Source organism: Trichomonas vaginalis, chromosome III (genome assembly GCF_026262505.1).
Source record: "Trichomonas vaginalis G3 chromosome III, whole genome shotgun sequence".
Taxonomy (NCBI): domain Eukaryota; phylum Parabasalia; order Trichomonadida; family Trichomonadidae; genus Trichomonas; species Trichomonas vaginalis.
Window position 1 is genome coordinate 5,533,289 of NC_067205.1, and position 26,568 is coordinate 5,559,856.

Below are 26,568 nucleotides of genomic sequence, written 5' to 3' on the forward strand. Positions count from 1 at the left end.
TTATTGTAATAAAATGATCATGTTTGTTTAGATGGAAGCATTCTATAAGCAATATAAGTCATAATTTATGGAAATTATATTCATTTTGTTTAGAATTTGATATAAAAGCTTATTCGGATCTCGTTTCAAGATAAACAGAATATCTTGGAGTAAATAAATAATTTATTGAAGATTTCCAAAGCATTACTAAATCTGGATTTTCACTTAATTGCAAATTCTCCCTGCAATTATACGGGTAGTTAATAAGTCCATTTCAAGTCGAATATCACTTGCTCCACCTCCACCGCCACCATACATTTCTTTTGCACTATAAAAATATCCATTTCCACCTCCATTGAATCCTCCCATTTGAATTCCTGGAACAGTAGTTGCGGTTCCTCTTCCGCCAACATATAAATAACCTTTTGTTTCGTTTTTCAAAGAAAGAATTCCTTTTGAATAACCACCAAGGCATTCATCGGCTTTATTATACCAACCTCCTTGTGCTCCCCAGACTTCAAGAAGATAACTTCCTGGTGGAAAATTTACTTCATACGGAGCACAATCATATGTACTTGAGCATGGGTATTCAAATGTGTATTCATTTTCTTTGTCATTAAATACTTTATTAGTCCCTTTAGAATGGTCTGTGAGGTTGAATGTGAATGGCATTTTGAAAACTTGGCATTAAAAAGATAATATAATATAGGGTGTCCAAAGGTGCGTTTAGCACAGCGCTCTATATGAGACTATTAAAGGAGATATATGCTGATTATAAATATATAATAAAAAATATGAATATATGTATATGATGAGTATGTTGTATTTTGGCGCCATGCCGGGATATAAAATGAATTTTGAGACAAGAGGCGGTTTCGCGGGAAATTTTGGCGGGATTTTTTTCATTTTTTTAATGAATCATAAAGAAAACATCCTCGCTCTTGCAAAAAAATGCAAAGACTGTAAAAAAATCTACGAGACATTGGTAAAATGCTTCGGTATGGATGCTCCTAGCTATTCCACTGTAACGTATCATGTTAGGATGTATCACTTCATGAACAAAAAGGCGCCCATCATAAAAATTGACAAAAAATTGCCGGATCAAAGAAAAATCAAAGCAATTCTTCAAGCGCTAGATGAAGACCCAAGAGCATCACTCAGAAGGATAGAGGAGATGACAAAGATACCACGTACAACAGTCAGTTATTATCTGCACAATTATTTGAACTACAAACTAGCGTATACACGTTGGGTTCCGCACAACCTTAATTCAGTTCAAAAAAAATCTAGAGTCCAATCTTCGAAAGAGCTCCTCTCTATATTGGGTGCGTATCAATCCAAGAAGTTTCGCTTTTTAGTAACAGGGGACGAGTCTTGGTTTCAATATGCAACAGAAGCCAAAATCATGTGGATCCCGAAGGATGAAAATCCGCAAACATTCCCGAAGAAAAAAATTGACACACCAATGATGATGTTGTCGGTTTTTTGGGGCGTGAATGGCATCATCGCAATTGATATTCTTCAAAAACCTAATACGATGAATGCTCAGTATCTAATTGACAATGTTCTTACTCAAATTATCAATTCTGATGAGTTTGAGAAATCCAAACAACAAAAACAAAAGTTTGCAATTCATTTTGATAATTCAAGAGTTCACAAAAGTCATAAGGTAATGAATTACTTGGTGGAAAACAATGTCAAAGTTGTTCCAAACCCAATTTATTCACCTGATATTGCACCCTCTGACTTTTATTTATTCGGCACGCTAAAAAAGAGAGCTGAAGGACGCGAATTCGCGAGTCCAGATGATCCTGAAAATTTTGTAAGAGAGCAATTTGAGCAATTTTCTCATGATGATTTAAAGCGTGTCTTTCAAGCCTGGATCGATCGCTGCGAACGCGTGATTGAATCCATTGGTGATTATATTTAAATAAACTTTATATATATGTAACTTGTTTATTTCTATTCGCAGTATTCAGGTTTGTGCTAAACACACCTTTGGACACCCTATAATATGAAGAAAGAATTTTTCAAATGAATATCTTTGAAGAAATATTAATTAAATATTTGGAAACTTATTGAAAAACTATTGAACATTAAGAAAACAGACTTATCCGGATCACGTTTGGTAATAATCATTATGTCTTTGAATATTTGTTGCTTTTGCACTACTTTCTATTGATAATTTCTCGTAGAAATGAAAGTTTACAGAATTAATATTCAAAAAATAAGAATCAATTGAATTTTTTCAGAGAATATTTTATTTCAATCGATTGAATTATAAATTGACAAATGAAAAATGATTCTCGAAATTATCAAAAAAATAAAATTATCATCGTTTTATCTCAAAAGGTGTATTTTTCTGAGAGGAAAAAAAAACTTGAATGAATTTCAATGTACTCACAAAAAAAGTGTTTTGGAATACAATTGATTTTGAAAAACAAGAGGAGAAGAAAAAATCACAAAATTTATCAAAAATAACAAATAATATGACCTTAATTTAATTTCGGAATAAAATTTCAGAAAATGAGAACCAAAAGAGTAGAAATAAGGAGTCATTTAGGGATATATTATTGTTATTGGTTTATCAAAAAAATTCTTCGTTGAATTTGGGAAATTAATTCATTAGAAGCACGGAATAAATAGATGGTTGAGACTTCGTTGGGATGAAATTTTAAAATTATAAAATAATAGATAATTTGATAGGAAAAGGTATAAAAGAGGTTAAATTTAGGTTATCAATTTCTAATTTCTTTGGATATTGTTAAGAAATTTCAATATTGAACTATGCAACTAATTTCGATTGATGACAAGATAATTCACATTTTCTCCACTCATTTAAAAATTCTATATTGATAAACTTCGATTTTTAATCATATGAAGACAAATTTAAAAAAAAATTATTATTTTTGAAGGGAAAAATACTATATAACACAAGGTAAAGTTATAAAAGAAACTAGTTGTGAAAAAGAAAAGCCAAGCGAGCTACATCCACGAAATTTAATAACATTATCTTTCCCAGCATAATTTAAGATTGTTATCTTAATAGCACCATTTCCATATTGGATGTCATTCATCATTGAAGCTCTGCTTAAATAATACTCTCTTTCAGGAACGTATCCATCTGGTTTAAAAGAATTTAATGTAAGAACATATCCCGAACCACCTGCACCACCAAATCCATAATATCCGGAAGCAGCACCTCCAAACCAGCCGCCTCCGCCGCCAGAACCTGGATCGCCACAAGTATAACAAACATTTGAACCTCCATAGCCAAAATCGGCTTGAATACGAAAATTGTTAAAACCGCCTGATTCCCCTGGATTTATTTGAGTTCCTCCATAGGCTGCATATTCTGGATTAGATGATTGATATACTCCATCACCACCTTTTATACCACCTCCTGAACCTCCTTTATTATAATATAGAGAACTTGAATCACCTCCTATCCCGGAACCCCCTCCACCGCCCGCAACTATAATACGGTCGTAATATGAGTATCTTTCAAGGCGAATATCACTTGCACCACCTCCACCACCTCCATAATAATTGGAATTCCAATAATATCCACTTCCACCGCCATTGAATCCTCCCATTTGTATTCCATGTGTATCATTTGCAGTTCCTTTTCCACCTATATATAAAAAACCTTTTTTTTCGTTCATCAATGAAAGAATGCCTTTTGAATAGCCACCAAGGCATTCATCTTTTTTATTGTACCAACCACCTTGTGCTCCCCAGACTTCAAGAAGATATCTCCCTGGTTGAAAAATAACTTCATATGGAGCACAATCATAAGTAGAATTACAAGGATATTCAAAAGAATATTCGTTAGAAATTTCATTATAAAATACTTTTTCTTTGCCTTTAGAATGGTTTGTGAAATTATATTTGATTGACAATTACTATTAAACTTATTTAAAAAGAAAAAGATAAATATACTGTAAAATTTATAATACAACTAAGTGAATACGTAAACATGCTAGAAGACTGGTAATACAATTTTTTGCGAAGGATATGCTTTGTTTGGAGCTTATATCCTAGGAAATAAGAGAATATTGTATATATGTTGATTTTTAGCTTGTAAAATTAAGACACGAGCTTAATTATGAGCAGCAAAGGAAAATTCATTCAAAAAAATTGAATTGATACAATTTTATGAGAGACAATTTTTAAAAAATTTGGATACTATCACTGAAAATTGTGAACTGCACAAAATATTTCTCATAATATTAATAATTAATAATAATGTTTAATAATTAAAAAAATAAAGCTACTATTTCAATCCCCTTACAATTTTGTAAAAATAAAAAAACTGAAGTATAATGTTGTGTAACATATTCGATAAACAAGAAATTATCATACTTGAAAAGTTTGGTAAACATAATTCAGAATAGAAGTTACTTTTACTTCTAGATCAATAAAATGTGGCATGAAAGCCAAGCTTTGAGGATCATCAAAAGCATCATACCTACTTTATTCATTTTATTAATAAAAAGAAAAAGTCATGTGGAAGCTAGTGCAACTATTATCAAAAATAACAAATAATTTTTACTTTTTTCCGATGAGAGGAAATTTATTATGCTTATACAGCATTGATATTTTCCTCAAGAAGGATGAGTCTCTGAAGTAGAACAGCTGCCTTTCTGTGTTGTGTTCCCATTATCTCTAAAACCCACTTTGCGTTTTCTCCTTTCTTTATTGCGTTGTACGCATTCAACAACACTTCTGTTCCCAGTAGTTTCTCAAGATACATTCTCATCTGTTCTATCTCTTCCAGTGATTTCTCTGCTGATGAAGCTGCAACGTTTCCATTCATGAAATCTTCATCTGATTTTGTGTCCGTGTTGATGTGGTAACTAGTTAGACATGTAGGAAGCTCAGCAATTGCGTCCTCTTCACGAACAACGCGTCTGTTGCTTTGTATCTTCGACTTTTTCGTTAATGGATGACCAGATTTTCTGACATTGAGAACATGACGGTCTTTTTGGACATTTGCTTTGATCTGTGCTTGTGACTCATTGGTCTGAAGGTTTGTAACCATGAGACAAAGACCAATTTCTTCTTTAGGTGGAATTTCAACTGGTTTTTTCTCTTTTGGCTGGACAAGTTTGGATTGTGGTCGTTTCTCTTTGATCTTCTCGTCAGACATGCGATGTATGACCACTTGGGAAACAGATGAAATAGGTAGAACTGGTTTTAGGAACGAAAGACTGAGAATTTGGGTAATTGTGGGTCTCCTGCATGGATTCTTCTGTAGCATTGAGTCAACAAGGTTGGAAAGATCTGAGGAATACTCGCCTGGTATAGGTGGCTGCTCTGAACGAAGGATTTTCATGACAATTCCGCCAATACAGTCACCACTGAAGGCAGGAACTAAAGTACACAGCTCGTATAGCACGCAACCGAGAGACCATATGTCTGTCTTAGCGTTATATGGTACTCCTTGACAAATTTCAGGTGATAAATAAAATGGACTTCCAACGACTGTTTCTGCGAACTCTCCTGTCTCTTCAAGACATTTAGCTGTACCAAAATCGCCTATTTTTACGTTTCCATCTGCATCTAGGAAGATATTTTGTGATTTTATATCTCGATGTAAAATATGATGCGAATGTATATATTGTAACCCTAAGCACATCTGTGCAAACCATGAAATAATCACGAATTCGGGGAAATGCATACCCTTTGCCTCTGCAATTTTCGAAGCTATATCTCCTCCTGCTGCGTACTCCATAACTGTGCACAATACATCGCCTTCTAGGAAGGAATCGTAAAAACGAATGATATTTGGATGATCTAATTCTGATAACAAGTTCGATTCCCGTAGAGAAGCTTCTTGAATTGTTTCATTTTGCTGACTTAAGTCAACTTGCTTAATAACACGAAGTTCCTGAGATTCTATATGCTTGACGAGTAATGCTTTACCAAAAGAACCTTCGCCAATGCATTTAATGACTTCGTAATCTTGCATCAGCTAAAATTTTGTCGGTTTTTAAAAAAATTTTTAGCTGAGTGAACTAATAATGTAACTAGTCTCACGTCATCCAATATTCGAAATTTTCTCATATAACTATAGGTTAATTTTTATGATAAGATATTGAAAAAAAATCTGTCACTGGATTTGGCTAATATCGCCATGGTAGAAATAAATCAAAGAGACTTCTAAAGTAAAGCGTTTAATCAATGACCTGTAAGCATTGACAGAATGTCGTATTAAAAGTAAAAATGAAGCAGATGTTGATTTTTTGGAAAGAATCATGCTAAAAATTGGATATGTAGTATGTAAAAATTAATATAACGAATTTTCAAGTTAGAATAGAAAAACAGAATGATAATGAAACGAAATCATTGATTCAATTAAATAATGAATCTGTAAATGTGTAGAAAATGATTTCAAAAGCAGAGATATTATAGTGAGAACGAGTTACTTTGCTTTTTCTTTAAATTTGATAAAACTATTTGATAATATTACGATTGTTGATAGTAATTAGCAGAAATTCTAGAGTTAACATAGTAAGTAATACCCAAAGCCTTGGTATGTATGTGCCAATTGCGTGATCAACATTAATAATGTTGAAAATTTATCGTAAGTTACAAGCATTTCCTTGATACATAAGTACGGTACTGGTTTGTGACCACGGATTCACATTTGTTTCGAAAAAAAATTCCGATTCGAGCCGCCACAGCAAAGGTTAATGTTGAAATGTCAGATATTTCATACTTCGTGTGTGATCATTATTTTGGGACATGAAAGAATAATCTGTATATTTATCTATAGTATGTTCAATACCACGTTTTATTATCTCATAAATTCCATTGGATTCGTCTAAAATAAGTTTTTATCTTCAATATCGAGATTTTTTTCCAAATTTTTTTCAGAATCTAAAAAATGAAATTCAACTTCGGGAAATTGATCTTCATTTTTTCAATATTCTAATTTTTTTTGGAAATTTATTTCTTAGATATAGAGTTATTACAACACGAATATCATTTCCACCGCTCAATTTCGAAATCTGACAAAAATTGCAAAAAACGTTATTACAAAATGTTTAGCTCGAAAGTACCTCATTTATCATTACCAATCTCAGATAAAAATGAGGTTCCTTTCATCGTTTGGGATCCTGCGCTGGAAGATTTACTTAGCACACCAATAAATCGAAATTTGACAACTCCGAATGTAAAATGGAAACCTTCTACTGCACTAAATAAAACAGATTTTATGAGGAGTGACAAGAAAAGAGCAAGGACTCGTCCTGCCACTCCTACAATGCATGTAGAAGAAAATTCTGATATGCGATCACGAGAAATTATGATTCATAAAATGATAACATCCCCTTTATCTCCGAGGAAACCTACAAAAATACGAGCTAAAACTAAATTCCATGGAATAAAGGACCAACACACACTTGAAAAAGTTATTCATCAACGAGCAACTCGGTCGATTGCAAATCAAGATCTAAATGCTAGGAAGGTTGAAAAACAAAGCCTCGTAAGGCAATTTTCCATTCCTATTCGTAGAGGAGTTACTTCCCCGAATCCTTTTCTTTGAGAATAATTTATGTCTTTTTCTTGGCCGGACAAAATTATATGTCCTTGAGATGCAGTTTTCTATTCTAGAGATAATTGCATTCTCGTATAACTTCTTTTGTTTGTAAATACGTTTGGTATATAAAAAATGTACGAAAAAAATTGGATATTTAACTGCAAAATAATATTATTACAACTCTTTATTATATAAACAATATTCTATGACTACTCTATTGGCGAGGTTCTTAAACAAGAATCTCATTGTACATAAAGTTTTCGACAAATGATCCGACAAATGGGACTTGTGTTGAAGAAAACATGTACTCGAAGTCTGTATCGTCTGCAAAATCGACGTCTTGTTCAGTGTAAGTAATTTGTGAATCGGAGGATTCTTTGTCTGGGTAATCCTCAATAACAACGTCATCATACGATCTAAACGAAGGCCGAGCTTCGTTGTTTGATTGTTGTGACTGCTCCTGTGTTGAGGATTGGACACTAGCTTGGGAAGACATCTGGAAAATCTAAAATTTTTTAAGGGACGTGGCCAGTCAGAAAAATTTTTCAAATGTTACTGTACATGGGAATATATGCATATAAAACTAAAGATTGACATCGGAAATTTTCCTTTCAATTTATTAATTGATATGAAAATAGTTAATTAGATATAGATATGCAAAAGTGTGAAATATTGGCTGGAGCACGTTTTAATTTGAATAGTTTTTGTTCACATTCAATTCATTTATCAATTGAATTATATTATTTGACACGTTAGAATAAATTTTATCAGTGATTATTATTTGATATACATCTATATCATATTTCATAATTATTTTCTCAAGCTTTGGATTTTATCAATTTATCGTTGGTTTATGCTGGTTAAAATACATTCATTAGTATAATTTATCAAGTTTTTGTTTTTGTAAAAAGCGTTGGAGATTGCACTTTCTCCTCTCAAAAGTTCTTTGAATTTTAATAAGTTATTAATGACTGCCTTTTACGTAAGCAGATTAATCATCTTTAACGAAATATTTACACAGGTTTTCTTTTTTGAATTCCAAATTTGTCCTTCAAAATTTTTTCGTTGATTTTGCAATTATCTTATATTATTGAAATTTAAAATCATTTCCAATATAAACGTGTTTCTCGATTTTGTAAATTTACCTCAAACTTTTGAGAGGGTCGATATACTAATGTTGTTTATTTTACTTTAATTTTTATCTTCCTCCATTAATATATTAATTTCTTTAATTGAATGAATTCAATAGAGATTTTTCATCGTATCGATTTTTTCTTTATGTTTTTCCAACTTCTCCATATTTATTCCGGACTGTTTATTTTAATCATAATATGTTAATAAATCATTTAATGATATTCTTATCTGATTATACCCCTTTTTGATTAAATTTATTTTCCCAACTAAGACCATTCCAAATTGGAATAAAAATTCCGTATTTCCTCAACAAGAGGGGCAACGAAATATACTTTTTGGTCACACCAATCAAATAAAGTCAAATTGAGTAACTTCTCAGTCGCAGCTTTTATTATAAAAAAGAAATCAGCAATGATATTCATGCATTTCCTGAATAAAATTTTCTTCAAATATTTTTATACTCATCTTTTTTAACGATAAGGTTCTATAACTTTGATCGTACTTTGGATGTTCTACTTTGTTCAATACTCCATTAGTACTCATTAGACAGCAGCAATCAAAAAATCGGAAAAACACGAGATAAAATATTAAATTTGCGTTTATTTTAGCCCATGGCCATTGTAAAAATTAACGATGGAAGAGATATAAATTATTTTGAATGAAATATAGTTGAATAGCCAAACAAAATATGTTTATTTTAAACAAACACTAATAAAAAAAAGTCAGTAAAATAATTGAAAACAAATTTATATAATAACACGGTTAAGATTACCTGATCTTGTGACATACCAGATAACTCTTTCCTTTTCTCTTATACATAAGAATTTTGGATCGAAATCTTCCCATAATTTCTTTGAATCGGAAGATTTCAGCCAATCCGTTCCATCCGCTTTTTTGCAGAAGAATTCCAACCTTTTTGCACCTAATGTCACTATCATTAGGTATTCGTTCGACCTCAAAAATCCAGAATGTAAACCGACAACTTCACATGTAAAATTCGAATTTGACAAAATATTTCCGTATAAATCATAAATTGCGACTTGTGTGTTCAAGTTCTCGGACTCGCTTGATATTATTAATCTGGCGTTGTCGCAGATGCATATATTGTGGAAGACAGTTTCATCATTGCATTTGACTTTGAAGGACGAAAGAACTCTTTTATCCGTCAAAGAAACAACGAAAACAATGTGATTCGTGTCGATTGAACAACAAATATCTAAGACAGAGCTAGTAGTGATCGAACAAATCGAACTGGAATGCAATTGCATGGTAGAACTGAGCACGATCGAGTTGTTCTTCCATTGCCAGATGTACAAGAAACAGTCGTTTCCGCCAACAATTAATTTGTCATTTATTCCTTTCATGCATGAAATTGTTGATGAAGAATGAATCAATCTTAATGGACTCCATGGTTTGTTGAAAGGGAATGATGTGACAACAGTTGAATGCTGTGCACAAACAAATAATGTCAATGGTTTCTGACAAATTGTCATCAAATATTCCGTTGAAAATTTGATGGGGAATTTCACTTTTTGCATTTTCTTTGACAGTTTCATGAATGTTCCATCTTCCCAGAGACAGAAACCATCTGATAAATGGACAACTTTCGATTGTTGCAAAGGAACTTCGAAGAGTTTGTTAGGTATAGGGATGTTCCTTTTATATGACTTGTATTTGAAGATTTTCGTTGGTAAACATCCGAAATTTGCGCAGTGACTTTGTTTCAAAACTTTTGTTGTTTCGTCATTGTCGTTCATTGACTCGTGGTATGAGTAGTAATGGAATTCGTTGTGGTGCTCAATGTCCCTCTGGTAAATTCCAAACACTAAATCAATCCATTCGTTCAAATGAAGAGAAACAAAATTGGATTCAAGAGCAATTGCGTTTTTATCAACGAAATCATAGGCGCTGGTACACCACGGTGGAAGATTTACGTTGTTTATGACCTTCCTGTTGCTTCTTTTTCCGAAATAAAAGTTGTTTGAGTTCAATAAAAATTTCGGATTCGTAAAGAACTGAGGAATGAGCTCCCTGTAGTCCGAAATGGAATTATTGACCGAGTTCCATGCGGATCCAATCGAATAGAACAGTCTGTTAGCTTTATCGAAGCATCCGTCTTGTAATCTAATGTGCATCGACGTAAAAGGCTCTTGTCTGATCAAGAAACCGCAAACAGTGGATGGATTGGACATATTCGATCTGTAAAGACACTTTTCATCTCCGACTTCTTCGAGATTATTTCGGATTTGATACAAACTCTCCAATCTCTCTTTATTTAGAGCACCAATTGGCTTGGAAAGGTCTCTAAAGAATGAAGGATCACTCAGATCAAACTTATCTGAAGTGTAGTTTGAAATAATCCAAGGGAAAATTGGATATTGACTGACATCGTTGAAAGATCTGCCAGAAATCACGTTCAAAAGGAATATGTACTCGTAATTAGAGAGTTTTCCTTTCACCCATTGATCGCTGACCTTAGATCTCAACAATAATTCTTCAGCATCGCAGTTTTGAACAGGAATTTCATTGTTTACCAAAGCAAGACGGTAAAACAAGTGTTTATCACCGAAAGAGAACTTTGGTATATTTGGGAAAATTTTGTCCAAAAATTTATCCCTCTCAATTTTATTGGGGAAGTAGAAAATGTAACTTTTCATTGTTTCTGTGTAAATTTCTATTCCGCAATCATCGTGCATGAAGTATCTCCAGAAGATAAATGTTATCTCGTCGAATTTGATACTTTTGAACCATGATTTGTTCTGTTCATTCTGTGGATATTCGATTCCGAAAGAATCTAAAGTACATTTACCGTCAAAAGCCAACGAATCTGATAGCAAATGGATATATCCATCGTAGAAACCATTTAATCTCCTCGATTTACATGCAAAAGCCGTAATTGAAGCCATAATATCTTTTTTGAACGACAAAAGTACCTTTGAAACAGTTTCTACCTCATTCTCGTTATTCTCCTCGTTCTTGTTACCTGTATTCTTATGGTCGCAGAAGTTCATATTACGTCGTTCGAAGATTGGACGCCCTAAAGTGTCTAATTTAATGGAATTACGCCAATACTTCGGCAAGTCAACGGACCATGCACCACCATCTGTCGTTATTGACCTTATAAATGACGTAAATAGTGTCGTAGTCCTAAGTTTGTCGTTGGACATGTTCTGGGAATAGGCAACAATGACATTGTTCAATGTTTCGCTTTCTACGTTGCACTTGTGCTCGCTTTCTTTGTATTTCTGCTCTAATTTTTGTGTTTCTGACTGAGAATTCGGTTTAAATAATTCCAAATTTGATTTGTGGAACAATTTCTGCGCAATTCTCATATCAACTGTCGGAGGAAGTACAACAACAAGTTTGGAGAATATGTTCTCGATCTCGTTCGTCTTTTCTGGGAATTTTGCTTGAATTAATCCACAAATATTCGAAAAAGCCACGAAAATGTGCATTTCGCGGTCTCCAAAGTGCAACATTGTGTTTGGTTCATGTTTTATGCATCTTTCGAACAGCTTTATAATATTCAATAAAACCGATTTTTCCTCACAATTTGTGTAAGCAATGAAAGAACAAGCGAAAGCAAGGGTAGAGATTAGAACGGACTGAGTGATAAGCAACTCCACGAGTTTGAGGCTCTGTTCTTCACCCATTGTTTCGAAGAAAGAAGTGAAATCTCGGCCTCCATCAGCCATTAACGCGTTTAGCATGATTGCAACTATATATTCGATCTGTACATTGTATTTACGGAAGTAGTTAGCCAATAATCTGTAGCTATCATGGAACTTTATGATCTTTTCTATGATAGATTTGTCTAATAAGCTCTGTAGAACGACATCCATCGAACTTGTCGTGAAATTTATATCGAACAAGTAACTTTTGAGTATAAATACTAACAAATCTGAGTAGATCTCGTTCTGACTTGGAGAACTGTAGATAAATATTCCAAAATCATAGAATTTTTGAGCATTATCTGCAGTAATGAACATAGATAACACTTCGAAACAATTAAATATATCTGATTCCTTACAATATATCATCATTAAAGATAAAATCGTCATTGTTTGGTCAAATGACTCAGGATTGTACTTAATCTCTTTGATACAAGCATCCAATGGATGCATGCATTGAATTAAGCCTGTTATGTCCTTTCCTTGATTCAAGATTTTGATCAATGAATCTTTTGCGCATCTTTTAATGTTTGCGTCATGGTAATAGAAGGATACCATGTAGATATAAAGAAATGTGCTCTCTATCGGACATAATAAAGCTATTTTGGCTAAAATTTGCCATTTTTGGTTGATTAAAATGTTTCCAAACTCTTGATCTTCGTCAAACAGCTTGTATTTCTGGAATTCTTTAGCGAAAGTGCCGAAAGTAGCTTCTGTTATATCCTCGAAATCATTCTGGATCGATTCCGTGTTCCAAATTGTGTCAATAAGCAATTCTTCGGTTGTCAAAGTGGTAAAGAACTGCGGATACTGCTCAATTAGCTGCGGAATGGCTTCTCCATACAAAGATCTCTGGAATTCGAAGTCTTTTCCTCTCCAAATTCCGTAATTCAAAATTACAAATCTGACCAATTCGACTTTTGAGTCATCTGACACGTGATTGAACAAGGCAACGATGTCGTGAACAAGGCTGGCTGTAAATAAATTGGGTGTGTACTTTAATATGCTGGCAAATAATCTAAAACCGCCACAATTTCTGAAAAAGCTCTCCATTTTTGCGTCTTTTGTAATCATGGACACAAATAAACCGAATAAACTTCTCAAATATATTTCGCTTTCTTTTCCACCGTGAAGAAGCATTAACGGCAAAGTTAAAGGGAATATGGAATCAAAATTCATCACGCTAACAAAGCTGGATACAAAAGGAATCGGATCTGCCGTAATTTTGGCAATTTTATTATTTTTATTGCTTGTTGCAACGAAAATATCGTTTTCTTTGGCATTGGAAGGTATAAATGCAATGATACTGTTCTGTGGAACATCGCCGATCTCCATTGCTTCTTTTGTTTGTGTAATTGTCAAACTAAATTTTTCAATTTTTGAAATAAAAACGGGACTGATGTCTCCAACCAACGAATTATTATTGAATGCACCAATAAAAATCGTTTGGGAGTCATCAATCTTGATACTGGCCGTTTCTAAGTTATAATTATTTCCATCTATATTAATTAACATGTTTTGCTGAGTAATTTTGATATTAACGACATGCCATCTTGGCGCTTTAGTGGAATTTATGGAAAATGTCTGCATCTTTCCATTCTTTGCGATTGTCAATTTCAATATTCCATCAATATCAACGTAGAATGTAAAGAAATCGTTCTGGTTCTGTGCAAATGATATCAAAGGATGCTTTTTGTTAACAGCCTTCTTAGAAATCCTGAAACAAAATGAGATGGCGAAAGGAAATGTGAAACAATTAACAGGAACTTTGGAATAAATGATACTTGAGTGGCCGGAGAAGTGAAAGAAAGAGGAAGTTGGGAAAATTTCGCATCGTGTAACGAAATCCAAGAAACAATTTGCCATTTGCAGCCTCAAATCATAGTTTTCTGTCTCTTTTAAGGTCTTTATGATATTTCTCATGACCGTGGGAGAGAAGAATTGGCTTGCAATGATGGAAAATATGTTAATTGCTTGAGAAATTACAGAATTCGACAATCTTCGAAGCAAATCGTTCAGTACATCATAGATAAAACACTTGTATGAGTTAGTTACACTGCATGCACAAGCGTCATAAAGATTGGAAAGTACTTTTTCTTCAAATTGTGTTCCTTCAACTAATTTTAAGAGCAAAGAAAGGGCCTGAGGTTCAACAATGATATTTTCTTGGACTGATTCAGCGGATAAAACGCTGTTTGGAGCGTAAATGTAGCTTTCCATCAAATAAATCAGTTCATTATCAGTAAAATCAAGAGGAATTGCTGTTTTCAGGACTTTGTAGATCTTAGGATTATTCTGGGATACACAATGAGGGAATCTACAAGAGAGATATGAAATAATTTTAATTGAAATTTTGAATAAAGCCGAAGAATGGAAATTAGCGGCTGTTTGAGCAATTATCTTAAGAACCTGGGACTTAGAGATGATATTCGTTGGGTCTCCTTTGACTTTATGCAATCCATGGAACAAAGAAATCGAAATTGAAATTGCAACGCTCAATAAATCAGCATCGAAGCCAATTTGACCCAATACAAAACTAGTATGGTTAAGTAATGTTGTCAAATATTCAGGATTTTCATCTGTATTGTGGATATTAACAATTTGAAAGAAATGATCAAAAATTGGTTGGTAAAGGTCATCATATCCTTTCATTAACAGTATAAGGATTGTTAATATAACAACATTATTCGATTTTATGAACATTTCATCGGTAAATTTTTGGCAAACTGTTGCATAGAAAATAATTAAGTGATGACGAGTCGTATCATTGATTGCAACCTGTCTGGACTTCGATTTGGTCAAGTAATCTCCAATAGTAATGAAAATTTGGGACTCTAAAAATTTCAAATTTGAATCTAAAACGAAAGACCTAAAAAGAGGAATGAATTTAACAACTCTTTCGAACTGGTCACCTGCAAAGAACGTAGTAATGAGATCAAACAAGTTTTCATGGTGTTGTGGATTATTTTGAGAGAAAAGATAAAGAAAATTCAAAAAAGCGGTTTGGCATTGGCTCAATATTGTGTCTCCTTCAACACCAATAGGGAAAATGATGTCAATTTGGATTTCATTTACAAAATCTTCGAAAGTTTTGAAGTTTGACACTTTTACTTGGGACAAAGCTAGTAAATATGTCAATGTGAACTTGAGTTTCATTGAAGGATTGGCGTTTTGGAGGTTTTGAGTGACTAATTTCATAAAATCTTCAGATTTTGGACCAAGTTTTGCAATATAGTTTCCCATCTCTTTAAATATTGTTATATATGTCGGATCGAATATAGTGCAACCTTTTTTTGTTATGATATTCGTTGAAAAATACTTCATTGAAATTTCTATGTTGATTTCTTGTTCCAATTCATTTGGAAGTACTTCAATTGCAATATTTGTGAACTGTACAAGCAGTACAATAAGCAAATCATTAACAATTGATATGACATGTTCTCTATCGGAAGTATTATCAATAACTTTGGTCAAAAACTTAAAACTCGGGACAAGTAACTGGTAGTAAGATAAACTATTCATACGTCCGGATATTAAATACTGTATAATTGAAGATATGTCAGAAATCAACAAACCAATTTGACTTTGCTGGAATCCTTCAATTATTGAATGCGCAGTATTCAAAAACGCCGACGTAAAAGTGATGAACGAGTCCATATATTCGTCTTTTTGAAATACCGAAACCCAACAATGAAAGAATTCGCCCAGAAACACGATAGTATTGTAGCTTTGGTAGAGCTGTTCTGTCTTGCAGTAGGGCGTGAGGATATTTGCAATCTGAATTAATGATTTTCGTAAATTCTCATTTATGTTTGGATTAAATATCGCGTTTAAGTTGGGAAACGCCTCATAAAAATATTGCAATAGATTGGATATGTCTTGTATTGAAATAGATTCGAGGCAAAGTAAAATGCTGATGACTTCTGAGAGCAAATTCCAGTACACATCGTGAACTGCTGTATTGCTGGCTCCGTGAATAATCTCGTCAACTGTTGAATGTAAATAATATGAAATTATAATGAAACTACGAATGTAATAGTCTTCAATACAGAAACGACTGTTTGATTGGTTAATTTCTGCGTTCGATTCGAACCAGGAATGAAAAAATATGAGATGATTTAGTAAAGGAACAGTTTCAAATTTGAAAAGTTTAGCGAAAACAGCAGTTACATCTTCGTCATTTGGTTTCTTTTTTAATGCTGTTGCGATATCTTTAAGGTTTGTTGGCGTATAATTGAAAGAAAAAATAAAATTATCAACTGCTGTGGAACTCATTATATCTGAGACCACAGAAGGTGTAGGTTTTGAGAAATATACCACCCATAATTTATGGTATGGGTGGCCTCCTAATGAATCAAGGAGGCCACTAATTGTATCCATTATTTAGAATTTTTTTTTTGAAATTTGAACGGCGAAATTTTATATATAAATTACGGTTATTGAGCACATACTGGATCTTCATTTTATTTACATAGAGTGTCAATATAAAATGGCAAACCCAAATTTTAGCTAAAAGTGACAGAAAAAAAAACGTTTAGTATTAAAAAAAGACCGATGAGAGCTTCGTTCGAAATATAGAGGGAACTGAGAATGTGCAACCATTCTCAGGGAATATTGGATGCTATTCCCGTTCCCTCTGTATGGAAAATTGAGGTTTTCAAAGGGAGTTAAAATAATATCAAATTTATACTAATTTACTTCAAAATACAAAAGTATTTGACAGCTAAAATTAGTTACTTTAGCAAGCCTATCAATACCCTTTTACGATTATTGTTACTTTTTCGAAATAAAAGTAAAAACAAATTTATACTAATTTACTTCAAAATACAAAAGTATTTGACAGCTAAAATTAGTTAATTTAGCAAGCCTATCAATACCCTTTTACGATTATTGTTACTTTTTCGAAATAAAAGTAAAAACAAATTTATACTAATTTACTTCAAAATACAAAAGTATTTGACAGCTAAAATTAGTTAATTTAGCAAGCCTATCAATACCCTTTTACGATTATTGTTACTTTTTCGAAATAAAAGTAAAAACAAATTTATACTAATTTACTTCAAAATACAAAAGTATTTGACAGCTAAAATTAGTTACTTTAGCAAGCCTATCAATACCCTTTTACGATTATTGCTACTTTTTCGAAATAAAATAAATTTATTATCAAAAACCTTTTTTTTCTTAGTAAAAATAAACGAAATTTTTTACCTTATGAACTTTTGATGGAAATATGCAAATTTAAAATAATAAAGAAAGCCGCGAGCGAAGCGATCGGCTTAGTTCGAAGATTTTGATTCAAATCTTTGCTGATCTGTAATTCGCGGAAGCCGCGAGCGAATCGAGCGGCTTAGGTCTAAGATTTTGATTCAAATCTTTGCTTATATTCCTTAAATTCTTTATGAAACTCGCAACAGTTCCATAAAAAATTTTAAATTCTAAACTGTCGAAATTACCGATCGGTAATCACACCCTTCACATGTGTCACTTTTAGCTAAAATTACCCCTACTCAATATAAAATTCCGAGGGAAAACGTGACATTGTCCTTATGAGTTCTCCTTCAAAAAAAGATAGAAGACCTATTTGTACAATAAGATCATGCATGAAAACTCCTGTAACACAGCCACTCTATGTATGCCACACTTGTAAATTTAAACAATACGAAACAATTTGTAAAAATTGCGCAGAATTTTGCCATGTAAATCATGACGTTGGGTTTATTGGTAACAAAATAGGCTATTGCTGGTGCGGTTATGGATGTAGGAACTGCCATTGCTTTTTGGAGCATCCTGTTGATGGAGACATGTCTTTGCCTCCTGACTGTCCCAGACAATGTCTATTCAACCAATATGATGGCAATAATGCCGATATGGAAGGTCATCAATGCGACCAATGTGGAATTTCTTTTAGAAGTTACTGTTGCACTCCTTGTTTCCATATGTGCCATAAAGGACACTCAGGTTTAGATCCAGATGGATCTAATAGCCATACTAGCCAACCTTGTTGTTGTGGTGATCCTTCAGGAGATTATCCTTGCAAAATAAAACCTCCAAAAGACGTTCCAGAACCAATACCTTTGTGCACATACGCAATTTGTGATGCTGAATATATAAGCCAGAAAACATACATTTGCTTGACTTGCAATCAGAAAGATAACACTTGTGTTTGCGAGTTCTGTGCAAGAGTATGTCATGCTGGCCATCAATTAGTTGAAATTAACTACATTTCTTCGTATTGCGATTGTGGAGCGCATTCTCCAGCAGCACACTGCCATTGCAAGTTAATGGACTTCGAGCCCGCTCAATAGAATTCTGTTTTTATGTATGAATTTAATAAAATGATATATTTATAGAGTATTTAATTTTCAATAATTTTTTTTACTGAGTTCTTTCTCTTAACTCTTTAACTTTTAATATAATTTAAGAACATATAACCAAAAATCATTCATATTTTCCTCAATCTCAGGAATATTATCTGAATTGATATGCATTAATTGAATATAAGTGATGGATAGAGCATTAGATTTGAAGTATCAATTAATGATTTCATCAAGGAATATGCACATATGTATTTAAGATGAGTTATTCAATTTATATTTGAAAAAAATTAAGAATTTTCTTCATGAAAATATAATGGTTTCAGAATAACAGTAACTAAATATTTATATAAAGAAAGTATTTTTTGTTTACATAATAAAATAACAATTTTATATCTGAATTTAAAGAACAGAAGGCGAAGAGTTCGATTCAACCCATATCTTATAGTCTCTCTTCTTCTTTCTAGCAGATATAAGCCACTGAACTCCAAGCGCGATGATGATAATAATAGCAAGAATTCCAAGAGCGATAGATATTGTTCTTCCGATCGGCAATTTAGACTTCAAAGATACATCTGCGAAATAGTCAATATCACAGTATCCGCTGATAAAATCATTGTAAATATCAACAGTTGCTTGGATATCTTGAGGTTTGTAAGTTACTTTAGACTTTTGAGTAAAATTGTACTCTTTGTATCTAAATATTTGGCGTGGATCTACGTCAAAATAAGATTTTGTGATATTTAGAATAAGGCTTGATGCATATTGAATAGAATTGACTGCTACAACATTAGATTTGAAGTAGCACCCAAGTAATGTCACGTTCATTCTTCCATTTTTCGATGAATAAACTGTAATCGGAATGAACGAAAAATTGTTTGAAACAATGATACAATTTCGTAAAAACGCGACTTGTCGGTCTTTCACATCCTTTAAAGTAAATATGTGGTGGAAGAAGGAAATAACCGTATTATTAATAACTTGGCAATAATTAACGTTAATGGTAGCTCCTGGGTTAGTAAAACTGCATAGTGAAGCTTGCATTTGAATATAATTATCCGTTGAGTTAATATAGTTGACTTGTTGGCCAGCTGAACTGAAATGAAGGCTGAAAGCAGCGGATGGGTGCTTGATGGAGTCATCATAGCATAGAGCACTGAAGACTACTGTATTATTTATGCCAGCTATCGAGTTTGTCATAAGAAGTACTGTTTCAAATTTATTCGTTGCCGTACAATTCATAAAACATGAATCAGAAATGAATAAATCATATTTTAACGTTGTTTCGACATATATGGCTCCGCCTTGTTGGGCCATACAATGAACAAAACTACAATGTGAACATTTAAGGGCACTGTCTTTAATATATATAGCGCCACCTTGATAGCCTAAGTCCACACATTTAGAAAATCGGCAATTAGTTATTTCAACATTTGTATTTGGTGTAGCTTTTAATTTGTTTGTGTAGTTTTTATCGGCAATGATAAGTCCACCTGATGTGATTACTCTTTGATATGAATTTTGGAATACCGAATTTAAAAATGCAATGTTTTGGTTGTTTGAATTGAATACAAATAACTTATTTACAGATTTTGAGACTGATATCCTTGAGAATTGAAATGATCTAAATGAAGTAGTTGGTGCAGTGTTGATTAAGGTATCTTTAACTCTTGATAAAGATAAAAACGTAATAGAATAATTCATGTTAAATTTTTATGTCAGAAAAATTGACAAGAGAAAATTCAAAAATTCAATGGCAAACGAAAACCTTAAATCAAGACAATGTTGAAAAAAATACTCTATCTAAATAGGTGATCATTCCGTACGATCAGTTTTTGAATTTATCCAACAAATTATTTTTGATTTCTGCGAACGTTTTTTCAAGGTTTAATACGAAATCTCAAAAGGAATCAACGAGTTAAATCAATTGTCTGTTGTAAACAGAAATTCATCAAAAGTGACACCTCAGAAAAGCTAAAATATTGAATTTTTGGAACTTTTGATAGAGCACGTTTTTAAATATTAATTAAAGTAAATGTATATTTTGTAAAGATTCTTTTTAATAAAAAAATAAAATTTTGAAGAAGAACACAAAATCTTCTGAAAAATAATATCACATAAACTCATATTATTTTCTAATATATAACTATTTTATATAAAAATCAAATTCAATGATCTTAAAAGCGAAGGATAAACCTCAAAATTTACGAATATAATGCTTATCTATCATAGAGTGGGGGACAAACTCGCCCATTGTCACTTTTCATTAACCTTAAACTTGTAATTTTCATTATTTTTAATTAACCTTATTTCTTTCTCAATTCCTGATTTAATAAAATATAATACCCAGATTTGCCTTACTTTTACCACCTCTCTAAAGCTGGGGACACCGCCTATCGTTGAGGGTAGCTATTAAATAGAACCACCAAGGGTATTTTTCGAACTGCCTGTGTACTGTAGTGGAAACATCCGACATAATGATTCATTATGCCAAGGTTTGATTCTCATTTAGCCAATTTTTTTCTTTTTTGGATCATGAATTTTTTTTGGGTCACTATAAGATTTGTTTCATGTTCTAAATCTGCTGCATATGTAATCTATTTTTATTTACCTATTTTTTAAAAATCTATTGGATTGCCAAATTTGAATATATTTAAAATCATAAAACTCCAAAAAAACTATAAATATATGTTTTATGCATAGTGCCGATACTCAAATATCAGATTACTTAGATCCATGAATAATATCCGAATTTTTTTTCTTAAAATTAAACTTCAAAACTTCTTGCAATCTTATTCTTAATCAATTGTAAATTTTTAAAACCATTTTTTAAAATAATTTTGCGTAAATTTTATTCTCATGTTGTTTTAATCGAAAATTGATACATTTTCAAAAAAATAATATTGACTTATGAAATTCATTTTTAAGGTGAAATAGTATTGTTTTTATTAAAGTATATGAATAATATATAAAAAATTAATGAATAATATAAGCAGATTTTTAGTTTACAAAACAAATATGAGCAATGCAATTTCAAACTTTTGCTGGCAATTTCGATATTGCTCAAGTTTGTAGTATTTGTGATACCTATAACATCGGCTTAATCAAAATTCGATTTTTTTTATGAGTTATTGAGAAAATTTGATTGCAATGAGAAGGATTTCGACGTTTTTGATAAACTAAGAGCTGAGCTTTAGGGGTTCAGTTCATTTATGGCTGTAGTTTGATGCGTAGATCTCTTTTTTATTGTAAATTCTTTCAGCATGGAGATCGAGAATGAATCTTTTGAGAACTTTATGAGTTTTTACACCCGTAAAGAGGTCCTTCGAGGAAAGATAGTCCAGACTACATGAAGATGTGGGTTAACCAAAAAAATCCGATGGTTTCCCCATATTCATGTAGATCTTCGAAAAAATGAGCACCAAAAAAGCCAAAAAAATAGGCTTTTTATTGGATTTGTACACTAGATCAATAATCTATTTAGGATCTGACACTCTTTTTAGCCAGAGATATGAGGTCCTTTCTAGGAAAACGATCTATTCATCCATAAAAAAAATGAATTATCGTTTTCCCCAGAAATTACATGGGGAGTGGTAAAAGTAAGGAAAATCTGGGTAATTTATTTATAGCATTTTTACTATACTGTAATAAAAAATTAATTATAATAAATTAAATGTTTATTAAATCAAATGTTTTCTTTGCAATAATATTTTTAATGTTGAGTAAACAATGTTGGGATCAAGTGTATCATTTTTCAGACCTTTCTGAACAGCTTCAAGCATACTGATGCATTCGACTTTTTTAAATTGTGTCATTTCTTCGAAATCTCTTGTGACTTTTTTGATAACTTTAACACTTCTCTCTGAATCCAGACCTTTAATTTGCAACTTAATCAGGAATGAAGGAACAACACTGGAATATAACTCGATGACAAGTTCATCGAGTCGAAGATTTTGCCTTTCTGGGAAGTACTGGTGCTTCAAAACCTTGAAATGTGATTCCGAGATGTTGTTTGTTCCATCTCCTTCATTTCTATAGCGAAGCATCCACCTGTCAAGATGATGGCGCCACTGTCGGTCAAAGTATTCACGGGCAGCAGGTTCCTCATTTAAAATTTCTTCTAAATTGTTGTAAACTTCATCAGGATCAATTTCTTCCTCTTCAGAACCAAAGACCAATAACTTCATTAAGTTATAGAAAGTTTCGAAGTTGGAACAATCTTGAAACTTTTCAGCCTTTCTCATGACAGCGCGCAACACATGAACGCCACACCAAATGATCTGGCATAAGGGGATGGCTGTTTCAACAGCATTTGTGATTTGAGGTGCGCAGTCCATTGAAAAATAAGATGGTTCGCGATTGATGGAGCCAAAATATGCTGTGAGACAAACTTGTATATTTTCACTTGTGTCGGGCCAAACGAAAAAATACAACAAAAAAAAACAATTGATTCCGCGAATTTGCCAGTGACGGCATAAAATGGTATGCGAGAGCGCAAGAGCTTATAAGTGGAATCAATGTGATAAGTTTGTATTTGATGTGAAAAAGCATTTGCTTCGAATGGGGCGTAATAGAAAATCATACGATCTGGCTCGTGAATAAACTCGATGAGATCATCCGGAGAATGACTCTTAACCATGTCGACAAAAATTGCAAGAGATGTAACATCATCCACTGAGAAACGGGTATTGATTGCATGAAGGCGTTTAGAAAACTTTTTTAAAGCATCTGTAGATTGTTGAAACATTTCCGGAATGATCCCACTATCAAATGGGATATTAAGATCTTTGAAACACCTTAATTGTGCGTAAACACGGTCTTGATTTGATTCAAAATATCTTGTTAAATAAGATCTATAAAAATATGATGTAATTTGTTGTGATTTGTTTGGAAAAGGGGCAGAATGATTGTGGGTGTTAATACATTTTCGTATGTGGTACTTGTCATCAGGAAGTGTATCAACAAGGAATCGACATGGACAATTCGGCCACTTACAATTAAATTTGATTTGATTTCTTTCTTTCCTAGTTTTATATGAATAACTACAACCTGCTTGGATTTCTTGTTGCACTCCATACTTAAGCAACTCGATATATGTGAGTTCGTGATCTTGGATCTGCATTAAAATGAAATGATTTGAAAGAATAAAGAATTTTGAATATATTGGTCTTATTTTGATAAGCTTGGTCGTGTTTTGAATAGCTTGGCCATCTAATTCAATTATGATCTTTGAAAATTAGGTGAAATAAAACTAAACATAAATGTAAAACTAGGGATATGAAATTTTGGTTGTACACCACTTGTATGTGCCGGATACCATTGTGTCAAATTTTTTCTGAAATTAACTTTAAAAGTACTAAGTAAGATCATGAGATATAGCAATATATGTTTAAACCAACTTATATTTTGGTTGTACACCACTTGTATGTGCCGGATACCATTGTGTCAAATTTTTTCTGAAATTAACTTTAAAAGTACTAAGTAAGATCATGAGATATAGCAATATATGTTTAAACCAACTTATATTTTGGTTGTACACCACTTGTATGTGCCGGATACCATTGTGTCAAATTTTTTCTGAAATTAACTTTAAAAGTACTAAGTAAGATCAGTTAGTATACATAACAAGGGTACGACGGCACTGCGTTCCACCGTACCCCTGTTATGTGAATTTGACACTTTATGAAACCGTTAACGTATATTTTACAACACAAACGACAACACTAACTTAACCTTAAATATTTACAAAGCCGCCAACCACTTCACCTCACTAACGTTTTCACAAACCACTTCACCTCACTAATGTAAAAATAAACGTTCTCACTTACAAAAGTATTGCAACTCCTCCCATTGCTGTGCTTCACATAACAGCTCATAATCTTCTGACTCACTTTCTTCTTCATATAGGTCAAAGTCACTGTCAAAATAAATGTTAGTAAGTTTTGACAAAGCTAATGAAACACGCTTACCGTTTGTATCATATGCTTGTATAAACTTTCCATTATGCTTGTAGTCATAAACGCTCAAACTAACTTTACCCTTTCTCCCTCGTATCTGATAGAATGTATTTTCACGAGGAACGAAGAACAAATTCTTGAACTCATGACCGTTGTAGTTTGTTATCTCAATAGTTTTCGTCATTACATCCAAATAAAAATTTTCAGTAAAAATAAAACTAACGTTAAAAATTTCTCATAACATAAACGTTCTCATTACTTTATAACTCTTCTAGCTTCTTCTTAAGTTCAGCAATGTTATCCTCATGAAGTTTAATCTTTCTCAAAATTCCTTCTTTATCTAATGGTTGCTTTATCTTTCTAAACTGAACTCTACCATCCTTCATAGTATGAACGTAAAAACCTTCTGGAATCGCTCCTGATTTAATGTATTCTACCAAAAACTTTTGTTTCATTGCTTCAGTGACTTTAGTCGTCATTTCAATCAAATAAAAATTTTAATATTAAATAAAAATAACGTTATTTTTTCAGTAAGGAAACGCAGGAGTTTTACGATTTATTTGAGGAGTAGGTTCTGGTTTAAATGTTGGAGTCGGTTTAGGAGTTGACTTTTGAACAGGAGTTTGTACTTTCATAGGTTCAGGAGTCATTGAAGGTTTTGCTTGTGAAGGCGTTGGAGTTTGTTTAACTTCAGCTACTTCAGTATTATTTACAACATTTGCTTTGTTTCTTTTCAACATCATAACTGCTCCTGCTGTAGCTAGCAAACCTAGTGGGAGACCATATCTTATATAAGGACTTGACCAAATGCTATTTTTGACAGGAGCTGGTGGAACACCTAACCTTGGTGAGACTGCTCTTTGCCATTGTGCAGCTCGTAAGAAATATTCAATAGGTGCTCCATAATCGTTTGGTAAAGTTTGTTTCATAGATGGTGAAGGTTCGCGAGAGCTTGATGAAGAACTCATTTATAAGCTTTAAAAATAAACGTTCATCCTTTATTCCTCACTGTCGTCCGTGGCTAAGTTATAGTCATCTAATCTTATTATGGGGATGCCTGACTGTCTTACCTGAATGGCAAAGCAACAATCCCTCATAAATCCAATAAGTGGCTTTGGTACATTTTCAGTTGCTAGTTCAATAGGTCCTTTAACAGACAATTTGTATGTTATTGGAGCAGTAGATGTTTGACCTTGCTGGAAGCAAAAGTCCACTTCTGTTGGAAAACCACATAAGAAATGTGTGTTGTCATAGCTATCCCATTTATGTTCCACACTACCATCATCCACCAATGACCTCATAACATCTTCATTAAATCCTATCATATCATTGTTTGTATTGCAAGCGTTCGCAACCATTTCATAAAATACAGGTCCATATGATTTTTCGGGTTCTGCAGGCATATTTCCATAAGCTCCCATGGAAAGCTGAAGATATTTAAACTTAGGGTTCTCAAAATTAACATAATAGTTGTCTTTCTTTCTAAATAGTGCCCAAATACTTTTAACATTAATAGGCGTATAAGCTGCTGTAAATGTTGCACTTGAACTATCTGTATTCTTGAGAATGAACCGTCCATAGGAATCCAATCCATAACTTTAACAGGAAAACATAAAGCCTCGTTTGTATAATGTTCTACAAGTTCTGTATAAATGTTAGGGTCTAAAGAGAATGACTTTGGATGAATGAAACATTCATTAAAATCCATCTTTGTTCGAAATAGTTGCTGGTTTACAGTTGTAATAGTAACTGTTCCACTAGCTTCTACTGCCTTCGTTATCATAGTGAATGGTTCATTCCATGGAACAAATTTATTTGTCGGTGGATTTGAATCTGAAGCAAATGCAACTTTAAGAGTTGGATTGAAAGCAATGATATCATTTGCAGATATAGATGTGCATTGTAAGGCGTCGCTACTGAACTTTACTTTAAGCTGAATGTTTCCTGCAAAAGCTGGAATAAATCGA

The 26,568-nt window shown here is 32.8% G+C and overlaps 11 protein-coding genes and 1 pseudogene across 12 annotated transcripts, besides 6 other annotated features; 3 read left to right on the plus strand and 9 right to left on the minus strand.

The window, feature by feature from the left end:
* Positions 1–204: 204 nt before the first annotated feature.
* Positions 205–651, minus strand: TVAGG3_0647100 (glycine-rich protein family; the record flags this gene model as incomplete). The annotated part of the gene is made up of 1 exon (XM_001324980.1): positions 205–651. The coding sequence occupies one exon, from the start codon at positions 649–651 to the stop codon at positions 205–207; it is 447 nt and encodes a 148-aa protein (XP_001325015.1).
* A 34-nt stretch (positions 652–685) lies between these two features.
* Positions 686–1,989: a mobile genetic element.
* Positions 782–1,909, plus strand: TVAGG3_0647120 (Mariner transposase; the record flags this gene model as incomplete). Its single annotated transcript, XM_051241493.1, has 1 exon — positions 782–1,909. The coding sequence occupies one exon, from the start codon at positions 782–784 to the stop codon at positions 1,907–1,909; it is 1,128 nt and encodes a 375-aa protein (XP_051088080.1).
* A 914-nt stretch (positions 1,990–2,903) lies between the features above and the next one.
* Positions 2,904–3,644, minus strand: TVAGG3_0647130 (glycine-rich protein family; the record flags this gene model as incomplete). Its single annotated transcript, XM_001324979.1, has 1 exon — positions 2,904–3,644. One exon carries the CDS (start codon positions 3,642–3,644, stop codon positions 2,904–2,906), a length of 741 nt encoding a protein of 246 aa, XP_001325014.1.
* A 628-nt stretch (positions 3,645–4,272) lies between these two features.
* Positions 4,273–5,961, minus strand: TVAGG3_0647140 (STKc Nek domain-containing protein; the record flags this gene model as incomplete). The annotated part of the gene is made up of 1 exon (XM_001324978.1): positions 4,565–5,953. One exon carries the CDS (start codon positions 5,951–5,953, stop codon positions 4,565–4,567), a length of 1,389 nt encoding a protein of 462 aa, XP_001325013.1.
* A 1,038-nt stretch (positions 5,962–6,999) lies between these two features.
* On the plus strand, positions 7,000–7,646 carry TVAGG3_0647150 (uncharacterized protein; the record flags this gene model as incomplete). The annotated part of the gene is made up of 1 exon (XM_001324977.1): positions 7,028–7,531. One exon carries the CDS (start codon positions 7,028–7,030, stop codon positions 7,529–7,531), a length of 504 nt encoding a protein of 167 aa, XP_001325012.1.
* A 32-nt stretch (positions 7,647–7,678) lies between these two features.
* On the minus strand, positions 7,679–8,050 carry TVAGG3_0647160 (uncharacterized protein; the record flags this gene model as incomplete). The annotated part of the gene is made up of 1 exon (XM_001324976.1): positions 7,755–8,021. One exon carries the CDS (start codon positions 8,019–8,021, stop codon positions 7,755–7,757), a length of 267 nt encoding a protein of 88 aa, XP_001325011.1.
* A 1,285-nt stretch (positions 8,051–9,335) lies between these two features.
* TVAGG3_0647170 (beige/BEACH-related family) lies at positions 9,336–16,721 on the minus strand (the record flags this gene model as incomplete). The annotated part of the gene is made up of 1 exon (XM_001324975.1): positions 9,406–16,710. The coding sequence occupies one exon, from the start codon at positions 16,708–16,710 to the stop codon at positions 9,406–9,408; it is 7,305 nt and encodes a 2,434-aa protein (XP_001325010.1).
* A 100-nt stretch (positions 16,722–16,821) lies between these two features.
* Positions 16,822–17,839: a mobile genetic element.
* A 37-nt stretch (positions 17,840–17,876) lies between these two features.
* Positions 17,877–18,689, plus strand: TVAGG3_0647190 (perineurial glial growth protein family; the record flags this gene model as incomplete). Its single annotated transcript, XM_001324974.1, has 1 exon — positions 17,877–18,635. The coding sequence occupies one exon, from the start codon at positions 17,877–17,879 to the stop codon at positions 18,633–18,635; it is 759 nt and encodes a 252-aa protein (XP_001325009.1).
* Positions 18,690–18,974: 285 nt separating this feature from the next.
* On the minus strand, positions 18,975–20,348 carry TVAGG3_0647200 (uncharacterized protein; the record flags this gene model as incomplete). The annotated part of the gene is made up of 1 exon (XM_001324973.2): positions 19,047–20,348. One exon carries the CDS (start codon positions 20,346–20,348, stop codon positions 19,047–19,049), a length of 1,302 nt encoding a protein of 433 aa, XP_001325008.1.
* A 228-nt stretch (positions 20,349–20,576) lies between these two features.
* Positions 20,577–20,614: a mobile genetic element.
* Positions 20,615–20,875: 261 nt separating this feature from the next.
* Positions 20,876–20,976: a mobile genetic element.
* A 1,283-nt stretch (positions 20,977–22,259) lies between these two features.
* Positions 22,260–24,259: a mobile genetic element.
* Positions 22,325–23,766, minus strand: TVAGG3_0647240 (annotated as a pseudogene). Its single transcript has one exon. A coding segment is annotated over exon 1 (1,442 nt).
* Positions 24,260–24,281: 22 nt separating the features above from the next.
* Positions 24,282–26,568: part of a mobile genetic element that runs on past the window's edge.
* Positions 25,129–25,569, minus strand: TVAGG3_0647260 (uncharacterized protein; the record flags this gene model as incomplete). The annotated part of the gene is made up of 1 exon (XM_001324970.1): positions 25,129–25,569. One exon carries the CDS (start codon positions 25,567–25,569, stop codon positions 25,129–25,131), a length of 441 nt encoding a protein of 146 aa, XP_001325005.1.
* On the minus strand, positions 25,600–26,022 carry TVAGG3_0647270 (uncharacterized protein; the record flags this gene model as incomplete). The annotated part of the gene is made up of 1 exon (XM_051241494.1): positions 25,600–26,022. The coding sequence occupies one exon, from the start codon at positions 26,020–26,022 to the stop codon at positions 25,600–25,602; it is 423 nt and encodes a 140-aa protein (XP_051088081.1).